The following is a 24,927-nucleotide window of genomic DNA, read 5'->3' as shown; positions in this document are numbered from 1 at the left end:
ATTCAAGCAGTTCAGCAGCAGCAAGAAGAGTAGTGTGAGACAAAATAAGATGTTTAGTCATTGCATGATTTTTTTTTTTTTTTTTTGAGACGGAGTCTCTCTGTCCTCCAGGCTGGAGTGCAGTGGTGTGATCTCGGCTCACTGCAACCTCTGTACCCTGGGTTCGGCTGACTGCAGCCTCTGCCCCGCCAGGTTCCAGCGATTCTCCTGCTTCAGCCTCCCAAGTAGCTGGGATTACAGGCGTGCACCACCACACCTGGCTAATTTTTGTATTTTTAGTAGAGATGGGGTTTCGTCATGTTGGCCAGGCTGGTCTCAAACCCCTGACCTAAAGCGATTTGCTCACCTTGGTCTCCCAACGTGCTGGGATTACAGACGTGAGCCACCATGCCCAGCCAGTCATTGAATAATTATTTAAAAATGAAATTTTGATGTGGTGAAACTTTGTCTTTTGTGGAAGTGCCTATGAGTCTGCAACCTGGTGGTCATTGCCAAATGGCCATTGGTTCACACTTGTAATTACCAGTAGCCAAGAGAGCCATGTGACTACTGTACGCCCTGCTGAAACCACTGACTGTTAAAACAAGTGTGTCTGTTTGACACATTGTGTGTGATCCTTGTCTACAGCCCAAATGACTGTTTTGGGTAACTCAAAGTTGAATTTAAAGATGAAAAAAGATAGGTTTCATAGTATGGGGGAAGTGAAAGAGTGAGAGAGTTGGAAATTGTTAATCTGTAGCTAAATTCTTTATGAAATAAATGTGAAAGGATTAAGCTCATTCTGTGTAGTTCCTAGGGCGGAAAAAAGGTGGAGCAGCTGTCTGAACCTGTGAATTCCTCGTCTCTGAAAATGTTCCAGCAGATAGTGAATAAACACCCTTGGGGCTGATCCAGTACTGGGAGGGGGCGAGTGGAAGACTCACAGGATCCTTTTCAATTCCGTAGGTCTATGAAGTCAAAAGTGGAAGAAGTTTTGGGAGGAATAGATGGGGAGGGAGACATTTAAAAGTAAGTTTGGGCACTCATACCAATTCTCATACTTATTACTTTGTCATATGCTACCCAGTGGTTACAGTAAAATGAAGTAAAAGTGCAGTACTAAGTATTAAAAATAGGCAGTCAAATATTTTTCCAAATGCATGTTTTCAGCATTACCTCCAGGTAAAATATACCAGAACAACCAGTTCATTTCTAAAAGGAAAATTGCATACCAATTTTCCTATTCCTATAAGAAATGAAAGAGACACAGTGAGTTTTGTCAATAAAACTTTAGGAATATCTGCACATGTACATTTACATTCAAGTTGATAACACTGGTGGTTTCATTTCAGTACAATACAAATTATGCTAGAGAACTGACATTTCAGACATGGTCATATATATGCTATTTGAATTCCTTTATCTTGATACAGATCTTGATTGTGAATCTCTTGATGATAGATGTGCAGCTAATTTGTCCCGAAACTCATGAAGATAATTGTATTGCTGAAAAAAGTAAAGATACATTGGAATACACTGTAGAAAACTAGTTTTCAGTGTGGGCACAATATTAGCAGGTATCAGGAATAAAAAAAAAATACTTGGCTAAGCACAATTCTACATCTTTTTGGGTAAGGAAGCATTTGCATCATGGGGGAGTTTTATCTTTTAGTAAAGCCATATAGTAGTGTGAAAAACTATTGTTCTATAAGTCTCTAAAAATCAGAAGGTGAAATGAAATATAGGTGGATATGTTTTAAGTCTAAAATCCTTTCTCTCTTTACTTACAGGACCAAATAAGATTAAAACAGTATATAATGGCATTATTTTTGCTAACATTTTTCCCCTCTGGTAAGAAGGACAGAGCACTTTCTGTAGCAAGTAACTGGTATATTTGACAAAATCCATTTCTCAATTTACAGAAGCCCTAGTCTTCTGCTTTTTGTGATGACATAATGCACTAGGGATAATTCTCATAGACAATATTTTTTAAAAACAAACCGTATTGCTAATCTCAGCAGATAAGCAAAATAAAAGCTTTAAATAATTTATTTGGAGTTTTAATAGCTTCCCAGAAGATATTCTTACTCTGCCAATCATCTCATTTCATATCCTTATTGAGATGTGGAAACTGCATTGCTAACACCAGCAAGCCTGTTTGCCACAGAATGCTGAGGTGATAAACTGACAGTCTGTAGTAATATAGGCTTAATTATCTGCAATGTTAAAGATGTAAAACATATGGATATTCATATATACATCTGGCCATGGCCATGTATTTTGTTTTCAAGAGAAGAGAGGCGAACTTTTTGGATTTGAAGCATCATTTGATTTTTTTTTTTTTTTTTTTTTGAGACAGGGTCTCGCTTTGTCGCCCAGGCTGGAGTGCAGTGGTGTGATCTCGGCTCACTGCAACCTCTGCCTCCCAGGTTCAAGCGATTCTTGTGCCTCAGGCTCCCAAGTAGCTGGGACTACAGGCACACAAAACCACCCTGGCTAATTTTTGTATTTTTAGTAGGGACAAGGTTTCGTTATGTTGGCCAGGCTGGTCTCCAACTCCTGGCCTTAAGTGATCCACCCAGCTCAGCCTCTCAAAGTGCTAGGATATAGGCATGAGCCACCGCTCCTGGCCGCATCGTTTGATTTTAACATAAGGAGAGTTGTCTGTTTCAGACGTGTACAGTGGAGTGGATCCTGTATGGATTGTACCGTTAATGACCTTATTTAAGCCCTAAGAATCAGGTTGCTTGGTGAATTTGTCAGTAATTATGATAATCCACTGTTAATGACACTGGATTAGACCTCCAACCCTGGGAAGATGGGCTCTCAAGTCTAGGGAGCTGCCTAACGGCCAGGATTCTTTGGTGCCCACGCCTCTGATGAGCGGATTTTAATGCTGAGAGGGCACGCTTCTGAAAGGAAGGCACATTAGCTTTACAGATCTACAAAGTGAAGTGAAATCTGCAGAATCTTTTCAGTAACATGATTAATACAATATCCTTGGCATTGCTAGTGCAGTGTTTTGAAGTGTTAGGGGAATGTACCTGTGGAAGATGTCCCCAGTTATCCACTGCAAAGGATAATTAGCACTGCTTTCCATTTTTTGTATTATAGTCATTCATCTGTCTTTATTAAATGTTTTGGTGATATAATAGGATCTTCCATAGATTTTTTTTGGCCAAGAATCTACCCAAGAACCTACCAAGTTTATATTAATAATAACCCTCTCATTGTTCTAGGTGAGAGGATCCATTCCCAAAACTGACTGGGGCAAAAACTGAGCAGTAGGTAGATCCTGGAAAAGTAAACCAGGAAGTTCAAATTTTCATTATTTTGTTTGAAATACTGTGTGCTTTTTTAGACTACCTGGATTATATTTACGTGTAAATTTTTAAAAACTAAAAGCATAAGCAAGTGGTATTTGAATAACAGAGTGCTTTGGATTTTCATTTCACTGCCCTTTTGCTTACATATGAATCTGTATTTGTAACAGCGACCCCAACCACAACCAAGCAAGCACCGCCCACCTCCTCACCTTGATGGTCTGTATTGCCCCGGATCCTCTTAAGTCTCGCAGGCTGTCTATGGCTTGCTCTGGTGATATTGTGTCAGACAGGTATAGTAGGAGACAAGCAGCTACTAATGGAACATGACAGAAAAATAATATGTTATTAAATAACTAGTGACAGGGTAGAGGATTTTACATTTAATAAGACTTCTGTTGATACAGAAGACTGGTGTAATTGTTCCAAATGAATTAAAAGACTGAGACTTTTAGTGTGTGTTTCTGACAGTTAAATTATGATCTTAAATCACCATATGGTTGAATTAAAGTTTAACACTGGCTTCATTCTTTCATCCATTTAAAGTGTTCATCCATTCAGTGATTTTAGTATATTCACAGATATGTGCAACCATCACCACAGTCAATTTTAAAGCACTCCATCACCTCAGAAAGAAGTGTACCCTTTTGCTATCATCCTCTATTCCCCATCAACCCCTGCCATAGGCAACCACTAGTGTACTTTGTCTCTGTAGATCTGCCTGTTCTAAGCAATGACATAAATGGAAACATACAATATTTTTGTGTGTGTGTCTGCCTTCTCTTATAATGTGTTCAGGGTTCATACATATTGTAGCATATGTCTGTATTTAATTCCTTTTTATGATCAAATAATATTCCATTGTATGGATATGCCACATTGTGTTTATCCGTTCATCAACTGATGTACATTTAGGCTGTTTCCATTTTTTGGCTATTATGATTAATGCTGCTATAAACATTTGTATACAAGTTTTTGGGTATATACTTTGGAGTGAAATTGCTGAGTCATATGTTAATGTTTACCTGTTTGAGGAACTACTGCCAGACTATTTTCCAAAGCAGCTGCACCATTTTACATTCCCACCAACAGTGCATGAGGGTTCGAATTTCTCTATATCCTTGCCAATACTTGTTATTTCTCATGTTTTTTATAATACCCTTCCTAATTGGTGTCAAGTGGTATCCACTGTGGTTCTGATTTGCATTTCCTGATGATTAATGATGTTGAGCATCTTTTCGTGTGCTTATTGACTATATGCGTATCTTGCCTGTAGAAAGGTTTATTCGGATACTTTGCCCATTTTTCAATTGTGTTGTTTATTATTATTATTATTATTTTTTTTTGAGAGAGAGAGGATCTCACTTTGTCATCTAGGCTGGAGTGCAGTGGCGTAAACGTGGTTCACTGGTGCCTTGACCTCCTGGGCCCAGGCAGTCCTCCAGCCTCAGTCCCACAAGGAGCTGGGACTACAGGCATGCACCACTATGCCTGGCTAATTTTTGTATTTCTTGTAGAGATAGGGTTTCACCATGTTGCTCATGCTGTTCTCAAACTCCTAAACTCAGGTGATCTTTCTGCCTTGGCCTCCCAAAGTGCTGAAATTACAGGCATAAGCCACGACGCCCGGCCTATCTTTATTGCTGAGTTGTAAGAGTTCTTTTTATATTCTGGATACAAATCCCTTATCAAATATATAGATTGCAAATATTTTTTCCTATTCTATGGGTTGTCTTGTCATTTTGATAGTATTCTTTGAACACAAAAGCTTTCAATTTTGATATCATCCAACACTAAAAAAATAACTACTACTCCAGTGTGGCATTTCATGAACTCTTTTTGTTTTTCCTAGTACATTTAAAACATTTTTAAATTAATATATAGTAATTAACTTTGGTATTCATAAATAGTTACTTATGGAAACTATTTGGAAGTTACTGTATTATAACACCTACATAGGAAGAACATCAAAAAATGTTAAAAAATAAGAATGCAGGTGTTAAGACTTGTAAATGATGTTTTGCCAGAATCCTCCAGAACAATGCTGATAATACCTCCCACTCCCACCCAAGCTTTCCAGGGAACACCATGTTTAGGGCCTTAAGTAATCTTTTGAGTCTTAGCAAACTTATATTTTGGTTGGTTCCATTTTAATACAAAATGAACATACAGTCTGGAAACAGAAGTTTGTCTATTTTGCGGTTAAAAAAATAATAGAAATATATTTCTTACCAAGACAAGATCTCCCAAGTCCTCCATAGCAGCTGAAAGGGAAATACAGTTTTGAAGTTTGTACATTTCATTCCATCCCTAGTTACAACTAAAGACTTGCTCTTTCTGCCTTCTATTTACAACTCTAATGCCTAGCACAGTGCCTTGCACACGAAGATTAATAAATATTTTTGGTTTAATCAACTGAGAGCAAGGTGTGCTTATTTCTTTGTTGGGAGGAATTCTGAACGCCTCTAAGCATCAAGATAGGCAGAGTCTTTTTAATGACCTCTTTAGGCTCCAAGATCCACATCTGAGAAATGGAGCATGTTACCAATAGATAGAAATCAGACTTTTACCAACTGTCACTTTGATTATTCCTCTGTCTAAACAAAATCTGAGTGGTTACCGGACAAATGCCATGTAGATAATAACCATTCATGTATCTAAAGGAGTCCAGTGATAGGGTATCACCGAAGTCTGTAGCATGGGCTCTGGAGCACCACTGCCTGGGCTTGAGTCCTGGCTCTGCCACTTATTAGATGTGTAAAGCTAAGCAAGTTATTTAATCTCTCTGGGACTCAGCCTTTTCACCTTTAAAATGGTGACAGCAATAGTATGTACACCAGAGTGAGGATTAAATGAGGCTCACAAATGAGTGAGCATTTGCCAAGGACTTAGAACACAGCTTTGCGCAGAGTAAGAAGTAAATGAACATTAGCTGCTGTTATCTAGCACTGTAAAGAAATTAGCAGTTTTGTATAACTGGATTTTCCAGAAAAATGGAGATTAACCCTCAGTAGCAAAACTATTCATTTAAATCATTTTCAAAGATCCTAAAAAATGTATTACATGCTTCCTAATGTACTTAGAGGGTATACTGAGCCTAATTTAGTGTAGATGACTTATCATTATGGACATCAATTACTGTATTGTATTGTATTATAGGTAAAGCTGTAGATATATATTTTGCCTTAGGATGTGAAATAGAGGACCGAATAGGTACTGACCCCTAGTCTTACTCATGAACTTGCTTTCCACAAAGTGTTCCAGACATGGGCCTGTTTCAGAGATCTGGATCTGCCATATAAAGGTAGAGGCTGGGCATGATGGCTCAGGCCTATAATCCCAGTACTTTGGGAGGCCAAGGTAGGAGGACTGCTTGAGTCCAGTAGTTTAAGACCAGCTTTGGCAATAAAGTGAGACCCTGTCTCTCCAAAAAAAAAAAAAAGCCTGGCACAGTGGCGCACACCTGAAGTCCTAGCTACTCGGGAGCCTGAGGTGGGAGGATCGCTCGAGCCTGGGAGTTCAAGGCTACAGTGAGCTATGACAGTGCCACTGCACTCCAGCCTGGGTGACAGAGAGAGACAACTGCCTTATTAAAAAAAAAAAAAAAAGATCAAGATAGAACACTTCAGTGTCTTTTTGCAAGATTAATACTATTTTATACCTTTTGCTATTTTCATCTTTTCTCTTATATTTAATGAACTCCTACTCATCTTTTAAAACCTCAAATTTCATTTCCTAAAATGCCTTTGTGCTCCTACAGAAAGGATCATTTTCCTGTGTGCTGCCTCTCCTGTCTTATTGCACTTAAATGGTAGTGTTAGTTATAGGTTCCTCGAAGGTGGGGACTGTGCCTCCTTTGGTAGTCTCAGCATGTGGTACATGGTAGGTGTTACTGGTTGAATTATGTCCCCCTTAAAAGACATGCTGAAGTCCTTATCCTGTACCTGTGAGTGGGACCTTATTCAGAATTTGAGTCTTTGCAGGTATATTCAAGTTAAGACGAAGTAGAGCGGGCCCTCATCCTAGATGACTAGTGTCCTTACACGAGGACAACACCATGCCAAGACACAGACACACAAGGAAGCGTGTGATGACAGAGGCAGACTGGAGGGATTTGGCTGCAAGCCAAGGCCTGCCACTGATTGACAGCCACCACCAGAAGCTAGGAAGAGGCACAGAAGGACTCTCCTCAGTCTCAGGGGGCATGACTCTGCTCTCAACTTAATTTTGGACTTACATCCTCTAGAAATGGGAAAGAAGAAATTTCTGCTGTTTTCAGCTACCTGGTTTGTGGTACTTTGTTACAATAGCCCCAAGAAACTACAAAATACAGTAGGCAAGCAGTGTTGTTCACTGATTTTATAAAGGGCTGCAAATGTCCAGGCAGAACCAGTGAGACAGCACTGGTAGACAACAGGACAGTGAAAAAGGTTTACCAGATCCTGTTGCTGAAGGATAAGCTCTATAGCTGTCTAGAAGTGTGGGTCCTCAAAGATGGCAGAATGGATAGAAAATAAACTAGTTACTGTAGGACACCTTCGAAAGCTCTAGGACAATGAAAAATTCCAGTTGTCAGATGCTTTATTTTATGGGAGACTGAAACATTCAGCATATGCAAAGTCACCCATCTACTGTCTATCCTGTTTGTACTCTGCACAAACATCAGAGCATTTGGGTTGCCAGAACCAGCTAGAGTAGAATTTGTTAAGCTTCACTTCACTGAACAGAGCTAGTTTGATTTCTGGAAACTTTTCAGTAGAGGCTGCTTTCAAAAATTTATTTGAAAAAAGAAAAAAAGATCTCAAAATGGTTTGAAAAATAGGGCCCTATGTTGGAAAATATTTTTCCCCAGCTACATTTAACTATCTAATACTATTTTACCTATATGTATCAGAAACTTTCACATCAACAACTGGATCTATTTGAAATTTAGCTTTTATAATTAGTACTGGTTAAGTGACTATGCTTTTCCATAGAGGAAGATGGGAAACAATACGATGTAGAATGGCTTCTAGTTCTTTACTGCATATTCTGCAAACTATATTTCTCTGTATGTCAGAGTTCAGTTTGGCCACAAACAGGTGTGTGTCCCCAAAGACCCTAGTACTAGTTGGTTTGCCTTCAGAACTGGCACTGTTGGCATGAGGCCCCTGGGCTATAGGTTTAAGGGGAGAAGTTGGCTGGGCTTGTCCTATCACTAGGTGCCCTGAGAACCTCATGGCTATTTGATATAATTTCTATACTTCTAGCTCAAAGCAATGCCCTTAAGGAACTTGGGGCTTTTGAGGTCATAAACTATTTAATACCCTACCTTATTCCAGAAAGGATTAAGCAGGTTATTAGAATATGAAATGTATATTATGCACAGCAAAGGCCAGTTTCCTGCCCATGGCTGGCTCTCTGTTGCTTTGTGTGTTTCACTTCCGGCAGAGCATCTCTTGTTTATTATCCACATCGCCCCTTTGAATCTTTGCCATGCTACTATCTACTGCCCACTGCCACTCTCTCCGGCCTTCCTCCAAGCTGCTTTTCTTTCCTCCTTATTTTGTCCCCTTTCCTTACCCATCTTATTTTGTTTTAAACTTTCACACCAGCAGCTTGTGTTTTTATAGCCACTGACACACAATGAGAGGCCCTCTTTCAATCTGTTAGCAGAGTCATATCATCAAATGTAATTTTCAAGTCATATTTTTAGGATTGCTTATTATTTAGAGGTCACTTTTTTGGTAGCTAATTTTGAAAAAGTCGACTTTCTTTATTTTTTTTTTTTAAGATGGAGTCTCCCTGTCACCCAGGCTGGAGTGCAGTACTGTCACCTTGGCTCACTGCAACCTCTGTCTCCCAGGCTCAAGCAGTCCCCCCACCTCAGCCTCCTGGGTAGCTGGGACTACAGGCACGTACCACCATGCCTGGCATGTTCTTTTGTATATTTTTTGCAGAGATGGGGTTTTGCCATGTTGCCCAGGCTGGTTTCGAACTCCTGAGCTCAAGTGAGCCACCCACGACAGCCTCCCAAAATGCTGGGATGACAGGCGTGAGCCACTGCACCTGGCCAAAAAATAGATTTTCTTGCTATTGAAAGCAACTAAGCAATTGAAAAGCTAATAAGTGAGGTGGTGATGGTTAGGAGGAGAAAGGTGGGTCCCAAAATTGCAACTAAAGGTCTAAGACTAAAGGAAAGAAATAAAAAAAAAAGCTTGTAACCTTGTTCTAATAATTTCCAAATCTACTCATTTATTGTCCCTACTCTTGAAAAGTAATAACAGCACATATTTGACTACTTACCCTGTACCAGACATTGTGCCAGTGCTTTTCTAGTGCATTATTACCTTTTAATCCTTACAACAAACTATGAAGTAGGTAATAACTGAATAGGGCTACCATAATTCCAGAAATCATTTTGACTGAGACATTTCTCACATAGTGTATGGAGAAAAGAAGAACGTACTGTATTAAGGTTTTTCGGTAATTTTTAAGGCAGATTGTAAGCTCTTCCATTATTTCACAGCAGCTGGCTATGTCAGGAGTCCCTCCATCTGCGATTGGATGATGATGGGTGATAATTCCACATTGCTGGTAGAGATCCAGAAGGTTTGGGACTCTATATTTTGACAGTTCCCCTCTGGTGCAGAAAACAAATATGTCTTGTATACCACAGCTCTTTAGTTCTTCTGCCAATAGACCAGGATACACAGACACACACACATAGAAAACATCACACATTTAAATACCATCAAGAGGGAGAATATGAAGTTAAGTTTCTTAAGCCAAACTAATACCAAATGACAATTTATAAATCTGAAGTGCCTATTGATATGTCTGAATCAAAAGGTGTCTAGAATTAAACCTCATATTACAAGTCAAAATGCCTTTTACTGAATTTCAAAATAAGTCAATTGCTGTTCTTGCAAAAAAAATTTTTTTTGCAATAAATACTGCTTTAAAATAACTTTTTTTTTTTTAAATTTTTTTTTGAGATGGAGTCTTGCTCTGTCGCCAGGCCGGAGTGCAATGGCACGATCTCGGCTCACTGCAACCTCTGCCTCCCAGGTTCAAGTGATTCTCCTGCCTCAGCCTCCCAAGTAGCTGGGATTACAAGCATGTGCCACCACACCCCGCTAATTTTGTATTTTTAGTAGAGACGGGTTTCACCATGTTGGTCAGGCTGGTCTTGAACTCCCGACCTCAGGTGATCTGCCCGCCTCAGCCTCCCAAAGTGCTGGGATTACAGGCATAAGCCACCATGCCTGGCATAAAATAACTCTTAAAACACTTAAAAGTGAGTAGCAAATATGGTTGATTTTGTGAGAAAAAGAAGAAAAGTGCTATCAATTAAGGTATGATAGATCTATGTTCAATTAAGGATGATAGCACTTTTTTTCTTTTTCTCACAAAATCAACCATGTCTGCTACTTCATCACTTAGCTGTTTGCTTGACTCTGAGTATTGTATATAAAATCTCCAGCATGGCCATGGTGTCAGAGTGCTAGTATTCTCCCTCATATCTGCACTGTAATGCATCCTTGTGTATTTAATTTTATAGACTAGGTCGCCAGTAAATAAAACATTACCTGTATTAAACTTATATGACCTAGCTATTCTCATTATAATGATATGAATACTATAGGCATTCTATACACTGGGACTTCTTTATGGCAATATTAACTATTGAGCATTTGGTTTAAAATAAACAACTCTGGATGATCTAAGTGCTCCCAACTCCAGCCCTCTCCCTGCCCCTTAAATCCAAGGACATTTACCTATTTAAGTACAAAGTACCTTCTCATGAACTAATCCCTGAGATGTACGGTACTGTACATCTATTTGCCTCTTGTACACATTTGGTAATTTTTATTATCCAGTGATTTTCCAACTTTCTGAGAAAGGGCTAAGAAAGTATCTCAGGAACTGCTGCAGGGAGAGTCTAGGTCTCCAATCAAACATATTGACCTGTTTTATGTACTGGATTCCATTTAAGATTTCATTGCAGAAAAAAAAAATTTTTTGAAAAAAATTGGAAATCGTTTTTATAGAAAATGCTAAATGAATATGACATTCCAAAATGTACAAGACTGACTTTGAACCAATGATTTAAATTACATATATTTTGCTTATGATCTAAATGTTCTCCAAATAGAAATTTCCTAGCATGGTGGGTGTGTCTAAAGCAGAAAATTTTTATAAATACTACAAGGGTCAACTATCTATTAGCGTCTTTAAGTCTTTTTTTGGTAGGTAAGGAATACTTTTTTTTTTTTTTTGAGGCAGGGTCTTGCTCTGCCACCAGGTTGGAGTGCAGTAATGCAATCTCAGCTCATTGCACTCCAGCCTGGGTGACAGAGCAAGACCTTGTGGTCTCGGCACCATCTCAGCTCACTGCAGCTTTGACCTCCTGGGCTCAAGCGATCCTCCCACCTCAGCCTCCCAAGTTGCTGGGACTACAAGCACGTGCCATCATGCCCAGTTAATTTTTGTATTTTTTGCAGAGACAGGGTTTTGCCTTGTTGCCCAGGCTGGTCTCGAACTCCTGAGCTCAAGCGATCAACCTGCTTCGGCCTACCAAAGTGCTGGGATTACAGGTGTGAACCACTGCACCTGACCAGGAATAAATTTTTAAAAGTACATTAGCAAACTGATGTTCCAGAATAACCACGAAAAGTTTTTAAGATTCAGAAAATCTATACTGGTTAGAATCAAGCAATATATACGTTTTAATTTGCCATACTATAAGGATATTGGTAGGACTAGTAGGTTTGAGACATTCCAGGCCAATCAGAATAAAATCTTTTGAAAATCCACATTTGTTAGTGTCATGCAATATGTAAATTCCAAATTGGGGCAGATTATGAGGATTATTAGACTAGTGGCTATAATGGTATGAAGATCCTTGAGCATGCAACAACCAGTTCCCATTCTGTCTTTTCCATCTAGATGCTGGCTCTCAAAATTTTCCATCCAGGATTCACAATTCACTGCTAACTTGGAGTTCCCAGCTCATGTTTAATTTCTACTACCACAGTCAAGTCTGCAAGGAATAGTAAAGACTTGGGGGGAGCAATATGTCAGTTTTCTATTTACATACTTTTTTCCTGCCAACTTCTACATTCTAACCTCAAATGTAGTTTATATGTATAATATAACTACACAACAATCAGTGAAAAGCAACTCCATGGTTAGGTAAATGATGGTCTTCACAAATACCTCTTTACATATCAGAATAAGTCTATAGTTTGAAACTTCATAAAATATTGAAAATTTATTGCTATATTAAAAATAAACTATGATTTGTTCTTTTTGACAGAGAGATTTTCAGTGCTATTTATTTAAAAAACCCATGAGTGTGGTTGTGTGATATTACACCTACCTGTATCTTTTTGGACATTTCTTCTAACATCTTTAAATTTACAACCTATAAGTAATAATAAAGCAAGTAAAAAAGTCAGTTTTTCGTCATATGTAACAGGTATGTTTAAACACTTATATAGCTACTTTATAAAGTCATTTCACATAATCATTTATATGTTTCAATTATATTTTGAATATGAATTTCAGTTTCTTATATTTCTAGGAATATAATTACAGGGATTCATCCTAATCAAGGATTCTGTATTCTGTGTTTCTTCTGTAACAAGTACCTGGTTGTAGTCCTCAGCCTCATTTGTACTCCAGGATTTAAGCTTTATTAAGATTGGCAAAGCACAAGTGTAGGGCTGTGACTGCAGATCTGGAAGGGCTGAAAGGTAGATCTATGTTCCTTTAACTATAGTCCACCATGAGGGCTTCGCAAAGTGTGTTCCCCAGTGCTGATGGTCTGTGAAATTTACTTATTGCCAAGTATAGAGAATGATGTGTTAGTTGACCAAATACTTGTTCTAAATATATTGTTGGCATGGATGTGGTGAAAAGGGAACACTTTTACACTGCTGGTGGAAATGTAAACTAGTACAACCACTATGGAAAACAGTGTGGAGATGCCTTAAAGAACTAAAAGTAGAACTGCCATTTGACCAGCAATCCTACTACTAGGTATATACCCAGAGGAAAAGAAGTCATTATATGAAAAAGATAACTTGCACACACATGTTTATAGCAACATAATTTCCAACTGCAAAAATGTAAAACCAGCCCAAATGCCCATCAGTTAATGAGTAGATAAAGAAAATGTGGGATTCCCGGGCAAGATGGCCAAATAGGAACAGCTCTGGTCTGCAGCTCCCAGCGAGACCAAGGCAGAAAGAAGACGGGTGATTTCTGCATTTCCAACTGAATGGTACTTGGAATGCCAGCAAGACAGAACCATTCACTCCCCTGGAAAGGGGGCTGAAGCCAGGGAGCTGAGTGGTCTTGCTCTGTGGATCCCACCCCCAATGGAGCCCAACAAGCTAAGATCCACTGGCTGGAAATTCTCACTGCCAGCACAGCAGTCTGAAGTCAACCTGGGATGTTCCAGCTTGGTGGGGGGAGGGGTGTCCACCATTATTGAGGCTTGAGTGGGCAGTTTTCCCCTCACAGTGTAAACAAAGCCAGCCGGAAGTTTGAACTGGGTACGGAACCCACCACAGTGTGGAAAAGCCACAGTAGCCAGACTGCCTCTCTAGATTCCTCCACTCTGGGCAGGGCATTTCTGAAAGAAAGGCAGCAGCTTCAGTCAGGGGTTTATAGATAAACTCCCTTCTCCCTAGGAGAGAGCACCTGGTGGAAGGGATGGCTGTGGGCACAGCTTCAGCAGACTTAAACATTCCTGCCTGCTGGCTCTGAAGAGAGCAACAGATCTCCCAGCACAGTGCTCGAGATTTGCTAAGGGACAGACTGCCTCCTCAAGTGGGTCCCTGAACCCCGTGCCTCCTAATGGGGAGACACCTCCCAGCAGGGGTCGACAGACACTTTGTACAGGAGAGCTCCAGCTGGCATCTGGCAGGTGCCCCTCTGGAACGAAACTTCCAGAGGAAGGAGCAGGCAGCAATCTTTGCTGTTCTGCAGCCTCCACTGGTGATACCCAGGAAAACAGAGTCTGGAGTGGACCTCGAGCAAACTCCAGCAGACCTGCAGAAGAGGGGCCTGACTGTTACAAGGAAAACTAACAAACAGAAAGCAACAGCATCAACATCAACAAAAAGGACGCCCACACAGAAACCCCCATTCAAAAGTCACCAACATCAAAGACCAAACGTAGATAAATCCGCGAAGATGAGGAAAAACCAGAGCAAAAAGGCTGAGAATTCCAAAAACCAGAACACCTCTTCTTCTCCAAAGGATCACAACTCCTCGCCAGCAAGGGAACAAAACTGGACAGAGAATGAGTTTGATGAACTGACAGAAGTAGGTTTCAGAAGGTGGGTAATAACAAACTCCTCCAAGTTAAAGGAGCATGTTCTAACCCAATGCAAGGAAACTAAGAAACTTGATAAAAGGTTAGAGGAACTGCTAACTATAATAACCAGTTTAGAGAAGAACATAAATGACCTGATGGAGCTGAAAAACACAGCAGGAGAACTTCATGATGCATACACAAGTATCAATAGCTGAACCGATCAAGCAGAAGAAAGGATATCAGAGATTGGAGACCAGCTTAATGAAATAAAGTGTGAAGACAAAATTAGAGAAAAAAGAATTAAAAGGAATGAACAAGGCCTCCAAAAATATGGGACTATGTGAGTCAACCAAACCTATGTTTGACTGGTGTACCTGAAAGTGATGGGGAGAATGGAACCAAGTTGGAAAACACACTTCAGGATATCATCCAGGAGAACTTCCCCAACCTAGAAAGACAGGCCAACATTCAAATTCAGGAAATATAGAGGACACCACAAAGATACTCCACGAGAAGAGCAACCCCAACACACATAATCATCAGAGTCACCAAGGTTGAAATGAAGGAAAAAAATGTTAAGGGCAGCCAGAGAGAAAGGTTGGGTTACCCACAAAAGGAAGCCCATCAGATTAACAGCAGATCTCTCTGCAGAAACCCTACAAGCCAGAAGAGAGTGGGGGCCAATATTCAACATTCTTAAAGAAAATAATTTTCAACCCAGAATTTCATATCCAGCCAAACTAAGCTTCCTAAGTGAAGGAGAAATAAAATCCTTTACAGACAAGCACATGCTGAGGGATTTTGTCCCCACCAGGCCTGCCTTACAAGAGCTCCTGAAGGAAGCACTGAACCTGGAAAGGAACAACTGGTATGAACCACTGCAAAAACATACCAAAGTGCAAAGACCATCGGCGCTATGAAGAAACTGCATCAACTAATGGGCAAAATAACCAGCTAGCATCATAATGACAGGATCAAATTCACACATAACAATATTGACCTTAAATGTAAATGGGCTAAATGCCCCAGTTAAAAGACACAGACTGGCAAATTGGATAAAGAGTCAAGACCCATTCGTGTGCTGTATTCAGGAGACCCATCTCACGTGCAAAGACACACATAGGCTCAAAATAAAGGGATGGAGAAATATTTACCAAACAAATGGAAAGCAAAAAAAAGCAAGGGTTGCAATTCTAGTTTCTGATAAAACAGACTTTAAACCAACAAAGATAAAAAAAGAAAAAGAAGGGGATTACATAATGGTAAAGGGATCAATGCAAAAGAAGAGCTAACTATCCTAAATACATATGCACCCAATATAAAAGCACCCAGGTTCATAAAGCAAGTTCTTAGAGACCTACAGAGAGACTTAGATTCCCACACAATAATAGTGGGAGACTTTAACACCCCACTGTCAATATTAGACAGATCAGCGAGACAGAAAATTAACAAGGATATCCAGAACTTGAACTCAGCTCTGGACCAAGCAGACCTAACTGACATCTACAGAACTCTCCACCCCAAATCATCAGAATATACATTCTTCTCAGCACCACATCACACTTATTCTAAAATTGACCACATAATTGGAAGTAAAACACTACTCAGCAAATGCAAAAGAACAGAAATCATAACAAACAGTCCCTCAGACCACAGTGCAATCAAATTAGAATTCAGGATTAAGAAACTCACTCAAAACTGCACAACTACATGGAAACTGAACAACCTGCTCCTGAATACTGGGTAAATTAAGGCAGAAAAAAAGAAGTTATTTGAAACCAATGAGAACAGAGACACAATGTACCAGAATCTGCAGTGTTTAGAGGGAAATTTATAGCACTAAATGCCCACATGAGAAAGCGGGAAAGATCTAAAATCGACACCCTAACATCACAATTGAAAGAACTAGAGAAGCAAGAGCAAACAAATTCAAAAGCTAGCAGAAGACAAGAAATAACTAAGATCAAGCCGGGTGCGGTGGCTCATGCCTATAATCCCAGCACCTTGGGAGGCCAAGGCGGGTGGATCACGAGGTCAGGAGATTGAGACCATCCTGGCTAACATGGTGAAACCCCGTCTCTACTAAAAATACAAAAAACATTAGCTGGGTGTGGTGGCAGGTACCTGTAGTCCCAGCTACTAGGGAGGCTGAAGCAGGAGAATGGCATGAACCCGGGAGGTGGAGCTTGCAGTGAGCCGAGATTGTGCCATTGCACTGTAGCCTGGGTGACAGAGCGAGACTCTGTCTCAAGAAAAAAAAAAAAAAGAACTAACTAAGATCAGAGCAGAACTGAAGGAGATAGAGACATAAAAAGCCCTTCAAAAAATCAATGAATCTAGGAGCTGGTTTTTTTGAAATGATTAACGAAATAGATAGACCACTAGCCAGAGAGAAGAATCAAATAGACACAATAAAAAATGATAAAGGGGATATCACCACTGAACCCACAGAAATACGAACTACCATCAGAGAATACTATAAACACCTCTAGACAAAAAAACTAGAAATCTAGAAGAAATGGATAAATTCCTGGACACATACACCCTCCCAAGACTAAACCAGGAAGAAGTCGAATCCGTGAATAGACCAATAACAAGTTCTGAAATTGAGGCAGTAATTAATAGCCTACCAACCAAAAAAAGCCCAGGACCAGATGGATTCACAGCTGAATTCTACCAGAGGTGCAAAGAGGAGCTGGTACCATTCCTTCTGAAACTATTCCAAACAATAGAAAAAGAGGGAATCCTCCCTAACGCATTTTATGAGGCCAGCATCATCCTGATACCAAAACCTGGCAGAGACACAACAAAAAGGAAAATTTCAGGTCAATATCCTTGATGAACATCGATGCGAAAATCCTCAATAAAATACTGGCAAACTGAATCCAGCAGCACATTAAAAAGCTTATCCACCACGATCAAGTCAGCTTCATCCCTGGGATGCAAGGTTGGTTCAACATATGTAAATCATTAAATGTAATCCATCACATAAACAGAATCAGTGACAAAAACCACATGATTATCTCAGTAGATCTGGAAAAGGCCTTTGATAAAATTCAACACCGCTTCATGCTAAAAACACTCAATAAACTAGGTATTGATGGAACGTATCTGAAAACAGTAAGAGTTATTTATGACAAACCCACAGCCAATATCATACTGAATGGGCAAAAGCTGGAAGCATTCCCTTTGAAAACCGTCACAAGACAAGAATGCCCTCTCACACCCCTCCTATTTAACAGAGTATTGGAAGTTCTGGCCAGGGGAATCAGGCAAGAGAAAGAAATAAAGAGTATTCAAATAGGAAGAGAGGAAGTCAAATTGTCTCTTTTTACAGATGACATGATTGTATATTTAGAAACCTCATTGTCTCATCCCAAAGCTGATAAGCAACTTCAGCAAAGTGTCAGAATACAAAATCAATGTGCAAAAATCACAAGCATTCCTATACACCAATAACAGACAAACGGAGAGCCAAATCATGAGTGAACTCCCATTCACAATTGCTACAAAGAGAATAAAATACCTAGGAGTAAAACTTACAAGGTATGTGAAGGACTTCTTTAAGGAGAACTACAAACCACTGCTCAAGGAAATATGAGAGGACACAAATGGAAAAACATTCCATGCTCATGGATAGGAAGAATCAATATCATGAAAATGGCCATACTGCCCAAAGTAATTTATAGATTCAATGCTATCCCCATCAAGCTACCATTGACTGTCTTCACAGAATTAGAAAAAACTACTTTAAATTTCGTATGGAACAAAAAAAGAGCCCATATAGTCAAGACAATCCTAAGTAAAAAGAACAACGCTGGAGGCATCACGCTACCTGACTTCAAACTATACTACAAGGCTATAGTAACAAAAACAGCATGGTACACATACCAAAATAGGTCTATAGACCAATGGAACAGAACAGAGGCCTCAGAAATAACACCATACATCTATAACCATCTGATATTTGACAAAACTGACAAAAACAAGCAATTAGGAAAGGATTCCCTATTTAATAAATGGTGTTGGGAAAACTGGCTAGCCATATGTAGAAAACTGAAACTGGACCCCTTCCTTACACCTTATACACAAATTAATTTAGGATGGATTAAAGACTTAAACCTAAGACCTAAAACTCTAAAAACCATAGAAGAAAACCTAGGCAATACCATTCAGGACATAGGCATAGGCAAAGACTTCATGACTAAAACACCAAAGGCAATTGCAACAAAAGCCAAAATTGACACATGGGATTTAATTAAACTAAAGAGCTTCTGCACAGCAAAAGAAACTATCATCAGAGTGAATAGGCAGCCTACGGAATGGTAGAAAATTTTTGCCATCTATCCATCTGACAAAGGTCTAATATCCAGAATCTACAAGGAACTTAAACAAATTTACAAGAAAAAAACAAACATCCCCATCAAAAAGTGGGGTTGTAAAGTATAATAAAAAAAGAAAATGTGAGATATACATACACACACACACACACACACACACACACACACACACACACACACATGCACAGACATGCCATGGAATACTACTCAGCCATGAAAAGGAACAAAATGGCACTCACAGCAACCTGGGTGGAACTGGAGACTATTATTCTTTTTTTTTTTTTTTTTTTTTTTTTTGAGACAGTCTCACTCTGTTGCCAGGCTGGAGTGCAGTGGTGCGATCTCGGCTCACCGCAACCTCTGCCTCCTGTCAAAGCAATTCTCCTACCTCAGCCTCCCAAGTAGCTGGGAATATAGGCACGTGCCACCATGCCCAACTAATTTTTGTATTTTTAGTAGAGACGGGGTTTCACCATGTTGTCCAGGATGGTCTCGATCTTCTGACCTCATGATCTGCCCACCTCAGCCTCCCAAAGTTCTGGGATTACGGGTGTGAGTGACTGCACCCGGTCACTGGAGACTATTATTGTAAGTGAAGTAACTCAGGATCGGAAAACCAAACATCATATGTTCTCACTCATAAACAGGAGGTAAACTTTGAGGACACAAAGGCATAAGAATGATACATTGGACTTCAGGGGCTGGTGGGGAACAGGTGGGAGGGGGATGAAGGATAAAAGACTTCACATTGGGTACACTGTATACTGCTCTGGTGATGGGTGCAACCAAAATTTCAGAAATTGCCACCAAAGAACTTATTCATGTAACCAAACACCACCTGTTCCCCCAAAAGCTACTGCAATAAAAATATATTAAAAAATATATACATATTGATAGGAAGCCCATTATTGTGTTACCCACCTGGAAGAGCACATAAACCGAGAAACTGAGAACAATTCACTCGTGACAAAGATAGCCTGAAAAGAAGAAAAATTTATCATGTTTGGTTAAGTTTTTAAAAAAGTTATAAATGGAAATTCAGTTTAATCAATATGGGTGCTTGCCACCAAATAAAGTTGTGTTAAAGTTTTACAGTAGTCACAAAGTAAGAATTCACAGTTAAATATCAATATGTTGGTCACAAAAAAAAAACAGACAAAGTTTTAAAACAGGGACTTATTTGCTTTGTTATTATTTAAGTCTTAAAAATGACAAGTTAGGCTGGGTGCAGTGGCTCATGCCTATGATCCCAGCACTTAGAGAGGCCAAGGCAGGCAGGCTGTTTGAGTCCAGGAGTTCAAGACCAGCCTGGGCAACATGGTGAAATCCTGTCTCTACAAAAAACAAGAAAACAAAAAACCAAGTTAATTTAAATTTACCTTAAAGATAATAATGCCTAGATTGCCAACAGGTAGTATATGGTGTACTTATGTTATCCTGTGGTATATTACCCGAGATAATTTGTATTAGTGATTTAGGAAAATGAATTGGAAAATGACTATCTGACAATTTTCTCCCCAGCATTTATTCTACATTAGTATTTTAAGATTTTTTTTATAGAACTTCCTTAACAGATATAATTTCATATGATGAAAACCACAGGTTTTTGGTTAAAAAGAAATAATGTGAAGAAATCATATTCCCAGTTTGCAGTACTCAGGGACAGAGGCTCACCTTGTCTGCATGTCAGAAGATGATTTAAAGGAAAACAGGAGGCATCATCTAAATACCACCTGACTTTGAAAATTAGATGAATTTTTGTGTTTAAATGGGAGTTTTAAGTGGAAATGGAAGGTAATGCTATTTGATGGCAGGACAAAAGACCTTTAGGACTCTCTTTCTCTTCTGACAGTAGGGATAGTGCTTTCTTAAGAAGACAATTATATTTGCAGTGATGAGAGAAAGCATTTGATTGCTCATTGTAAAGAATCCGGTATAACCATAAGTCACTTGCCAAGATTAAAAGGCTGATTTTATGTAGAAACTTTTTGTTATTGCATTGATGTGGCTTCTATCTTAAACAGAGTCTGTTGATAGACGCATTACTGTGACATTACTTCTAAGTATTACCTAGGATTTGATTTAATGAGAAATGATTAAATATCTCATCTCATATTTGGTATACTATTCTTTTGTCATAAAAGAATAAGTAGATTTTGATACTAAACGGGAGATTATTTCAATCCTACCTCTATTTCCTACTTACTTGCTTCTACTAAGTTAGTAGAAGGGCCAAAAAAAAAAAGAGTCTTATTCTATATTATAGATAATAAATGAATCATGGAGTTAGAAGATCCCTTAATGATTAGAATTATATAATTAGAGGGGGATAATCCCTTAACATTTTCAATATGTGAACTACATTCTACTAAGATTATGATGTAACTAAATTTACATTTATGATGTAGATTGTGATTTTAGCTCATCATTGATCAGAAATGCTAACATACCATGATATCTGAATTGGAGTCTGTTCATCTTCAATAGGCTCTTCATCTGATGAGTCAAACTCACTTGTTTGTATTGAACTGGGCTTCAAAAGAAATGTTATGTTAAATAACTGTAAAGAATTTTTTTGTAGTTTTAGGATAGCTAATCCTTGTCTAAACACACACTGAATTCATATTTGCAATGTATTCAGCCATCAATCCAGAATGAGATCAGCAATATTAATAATAAATGACTGCTATTTACCTTCCTATTAATAATTATAGCACTGCATAGTGGAAAGAGAGTTGGATTGGGAACCAAGAAATCTGGCTTCTGATCTTGGTTCTGCCACTTACTGCATACTCTCTTACAAGCCACTTCAGTTGATTCTGGATCTCAATTTTCCTCAATTATAATGTGAGGAGATTTATTCATTCACAAATATTTCTTGGTCACCTTCATTTGCCAAACACTGGAGATGCAAAAGATCTATTGCCTGCCTTCAGTATGGCTGGAGAGACAGATGTGTGCACAGATTACAGAAGAAAGGTATTATGTAAGTGCTGAAATGGAAGCAGAACTATACACTGTGGAACAGAGAAGAGAGTGACCATGTAGGGAGCTGGAGAAGGCTTCACAGAGGAAATGCTTTAGCTGGGTTTTGAAGGAAGAGCAGGTTTTTAAGAAGATAGGAAAGGGAGGGTGCGGTGGCTCATGCCTGTAAATCTCAGCACTCTGGGAGGTGAAGGTGGGCAGATCACCTGAGGTCAGGAGTTTGAGACCAGCCTGGCTAACATGGCAAAACCTGGCTCTACCAAAAATACAAAAATTAACCGGGCATGGTGGCACATGCCTGTAATCCCAGCTACTCGGGAGGCTGAGGCAGGAGAATCCCTTGAACCCAGGAGGCAGAGGTTGCAGTGAGCCAGGAACACACCACTGCACTCCAGCCTGGCTGACAGGGCGAACTCTGCCAAAAAAAAAAAAAAAAAAAAAGAAGAAGAAAAAAGAAAGGAAAGAAGTTAAGCCAAGGGCTTGTGTATTGAGGAACTGTGATATCAAAATAGAGATGGAGTAGAGGAGATGAAGAAGTAGTTTTGCCCACCCCTTTTCTCAAAAAACATCCCCACATGGCCTAGTAGTTTGGTGGGGGTGGTGTAGGTGAAATAACCTGCCTGCAACTTTATGAATCACTAGACTAGAGAGATTGAGATAGACTTTGTATGCTGATCTAAGCAGTTGGAACTTAATCCTGCAGCATTTTGACATGGAAGACTTCTACACTCCTTGTTGAAATTTTAAGGAATCAAAAGAAAAAGAAAAAAAACAGAATAAAACCCATACCCTTTTCTCACTCCCTAGTTGAAACCAACTGAAAGATAAGGAAATGGAGTTTTATTATTGAATATCAAATGGAGTATGCAGCTTAAAGCTGTTGCCATGTGGGCTTGCCCCTTGTTCACCCCAGAATTAGACAAATGTATCCACCCAGTCACAGGTGGCCATGGACAGTCTGGGGCTCCTGTGTGCCACAGAGTGGACCAGAAAGCACCTTCTGCAGGCAGGCAGGTAGGTAGATCCCAAGAAAGAAGGAAAGAAGAAGTTGAGATACTGGTGTTCAGTTCCTTCCAAACTCGGGGATCAGATAACTCAATGGGGACAGGTGGAGAAAGAGGCCAGGAGTGAAGGACAGCTGATGTCCCTCCACATGGCAACATAGGGATTAGCAAGTGTAACCACCTAATGCCCTTTCTAGCTCTGAAGCTATATTCTATAACGGTCTTGGTACTAGAAGATCACAGGACGGCTAATTTAGGCTATGGATTTTTTTTTCTTTCTTTCTTTTATCTTGAGACAGGGTTTTGCTCTGTCGCCCAGGCTGGAGGGCAGTGGTGTGATATCAGCTCACTGCAACCTCTGCCTCTTGGGTTCAAGATATTCGCGTGGCTCAGCCTCCCGAGTAGCTGGGATTACAGGCGTGCACTACCACGCTCAGCTAATGTTTGTATTTTTAGTAGAGATGGGGTTTCACCTTGTTGGCTAGGCTTGTCTCCAACTCCTGGCCTCAAGTGATCCGCCTGCCTTGGCCTCCCAAAGTGTTGGGATTACAGGCGTGAGCCACCACCCGGCGCTAGGCTATGGATTTCTGTTGCTTTGGCTCTATCTGAAGTATTATAATCAACTGCACCCAAAGGAAAGGCTTCCAGTAGGTTGTCAAGCCGGGCAGTAGGAAATATGGGTTAGTTGGGGGATCTTCAGCTCCTTGCCTGCATCTGTTTTTTCTTTAAAGCAGCTTTGATGATTCATATTTCAAATTCGTGTGGCACATTCACCAGGTTTATTAATCCTAACAGAGCCGGACGTTTCTGCTTCCCCAGGCCCTGTGATTCTGAACGTCACGGGAAAACAGCAGCATTGCCAGGTGGCCCTGGGGCATGGTGACAGCGGTGGTGTCGCCCACAAGCTGCGGCGTGGCATTCGTACTCAAGGTTTCCCCAGGCCCTGTGGGCGCAGGCAGCGCCTGGGCACCCTTCGGGGCTGGGGTATCGCGCCCACTCATCGCTGACACTCAAGCTCCTCGGCTCGGTTTCCTCGGTACAACGAGGCTCGGCCCTCTTTGGCTGGGAGGTTGGGAGGCTTATGAGACCCCGCAGGGGACAGGTGACAGCCCACAGCAGGTGCACAGCGAATGTCCGTCTTTCCTTCGTCGGCCACCGACCCTGCTCCTTCGTCTCTCGTGCCCGTGCGGGGCAGAGTCACCTCCCTGACCCGCAGGACGGTTACGGCGCAAGTCGCACTGCTACCAGGCTAGGGCTGCCCTCCGGCCCAGGATCGGGTCCCCGGGACCGCCTGCGTCCCTGCCGCCTCGCTCCTCCAAGCCCCAGCACGTCCGACTCACCGGCTTCATCGCTGGCCGCCCCACGTCGAGACCAGTGCCGCCTCCCTCTGCAGCGGCGGCGACTCACCGGTGCCCCGGCCGAGCCCGCGCCCCGCAGCTTAGCTCACTGGTTCGTCCTTCTGTGAGGTGGGCGCGGCGTCTTCCAGCAACCAATCAGATCCGCTCCTGGTTTCTTACTCCGCCTTTGGGTGGCCGAAGACTGGGCCTGTAATCGCTGATTGGTTCCTAGAAGACCTTTGAAAGACGCGCGGGAGGCGGGCCCTGTGGGACGTTGATTGGCTGGGAGGGCGCCCGCCTCCCGCCAGTTAGGAGAGTGCAGGGGGCGGAGGCGGGGCGGAAGAGTAAGAAGGCGGCCCTAGGCCTTGGGGGACGCTGGACAGCTTTGCTTTCTGATGGCAGGATGTCAGCGTGGTCCATAGGGTTGGGAGGTGATTTTTTTTTTTTTTTTTGAGACGGAGTTCGCTCTTGTTGCCCAGGCTGGAGTGCAATGGCGCGATTTCGGCTCACCGCCACTTCCGCCTCCCGGATTCAAGCGAGTCTCCTGCCTCACCCTCCCGGGTAGCTGGGATTACAAGGATGTGCCACCAAGCCTGGCTAATTTTTTTATTTTTTGTAGAGACGGGGTTTCTCCATGTTGGTCAGGCT

The 24,927-nt window shown here is 40.8% G+C and overlaps 1 protein-coding gene across 1 annotated transcript; it reads right to left on the bottom strand.

Annotated features, from left to right (window-relative positions):
• Positions 1-1,253: 1,253 nt before the first annotated feature.
• Positions 1,254-24,927, bottom strand: CDKN3 (cyclin dependent kinase inhibitor 3). The gene is made up of 8 exons (XM_002824755.5): positions 24,283-24,927; positions 21,404-21,486; positions 19,875-19,930; positions 12,667-12,711; positions 9,751-9,973; positions 5,535-5,566; positions 3,515-3,618; positions 1,254-1,485 (listed from the first exon to the last, which is right to left on the bottom strand). The coding sequence occupies exons 1-8, from the start codon at positions 24,289-24,291 to the stop codon at positions 1,399-1,401; spliced, it is 639 nt and encodes a 212-aa protein (XP_002824801.1). The 5' UTR covers positions 24,292-24,927; the 3' UTR covers positions 1,254-1,398.

This window comes from Pongo abelii, chromosome 15 (assembly GCF_028885655.2).
Source record: "Pongo abelii isolate AG06213 chromosome 15, NHGRI_mPonAbe1-v2.0_pri, whole genome shotgun sequence".
In the NCBI taxonomy this organism is placed as follows: domain Eukaryota; kingdom Metazoa; phylum Chordata; class Mammalia; order Primates; family Hominidae; genus Pongo; species Pongo abelii.
This window is presented reverse-complemented; position numbering and strand designations above follow the sequence as displayed.

What these genes read in the sequence shown, in the direction of transcription:
- CDKN3 (XM_002824755.5), bottom strand. An exon ending in ACTCCAATTCAGATATCATG is followed by an intron (nt 19,931 to 21,403) that starts GTATGTTAGCAT and finishes TCTTCTTTTCAG; the next exon opens with GCTATCTTTGTCACGAGTGA. An exon ending in CGGTTTATGTGCTCTTCCAG is followed by an intron (nt 12,712 to 19,874) that starts GTGGGTAACACA and finishes TATTACTTATAG; the next exon opens with GTTGTAAATTTAAAGATGTT.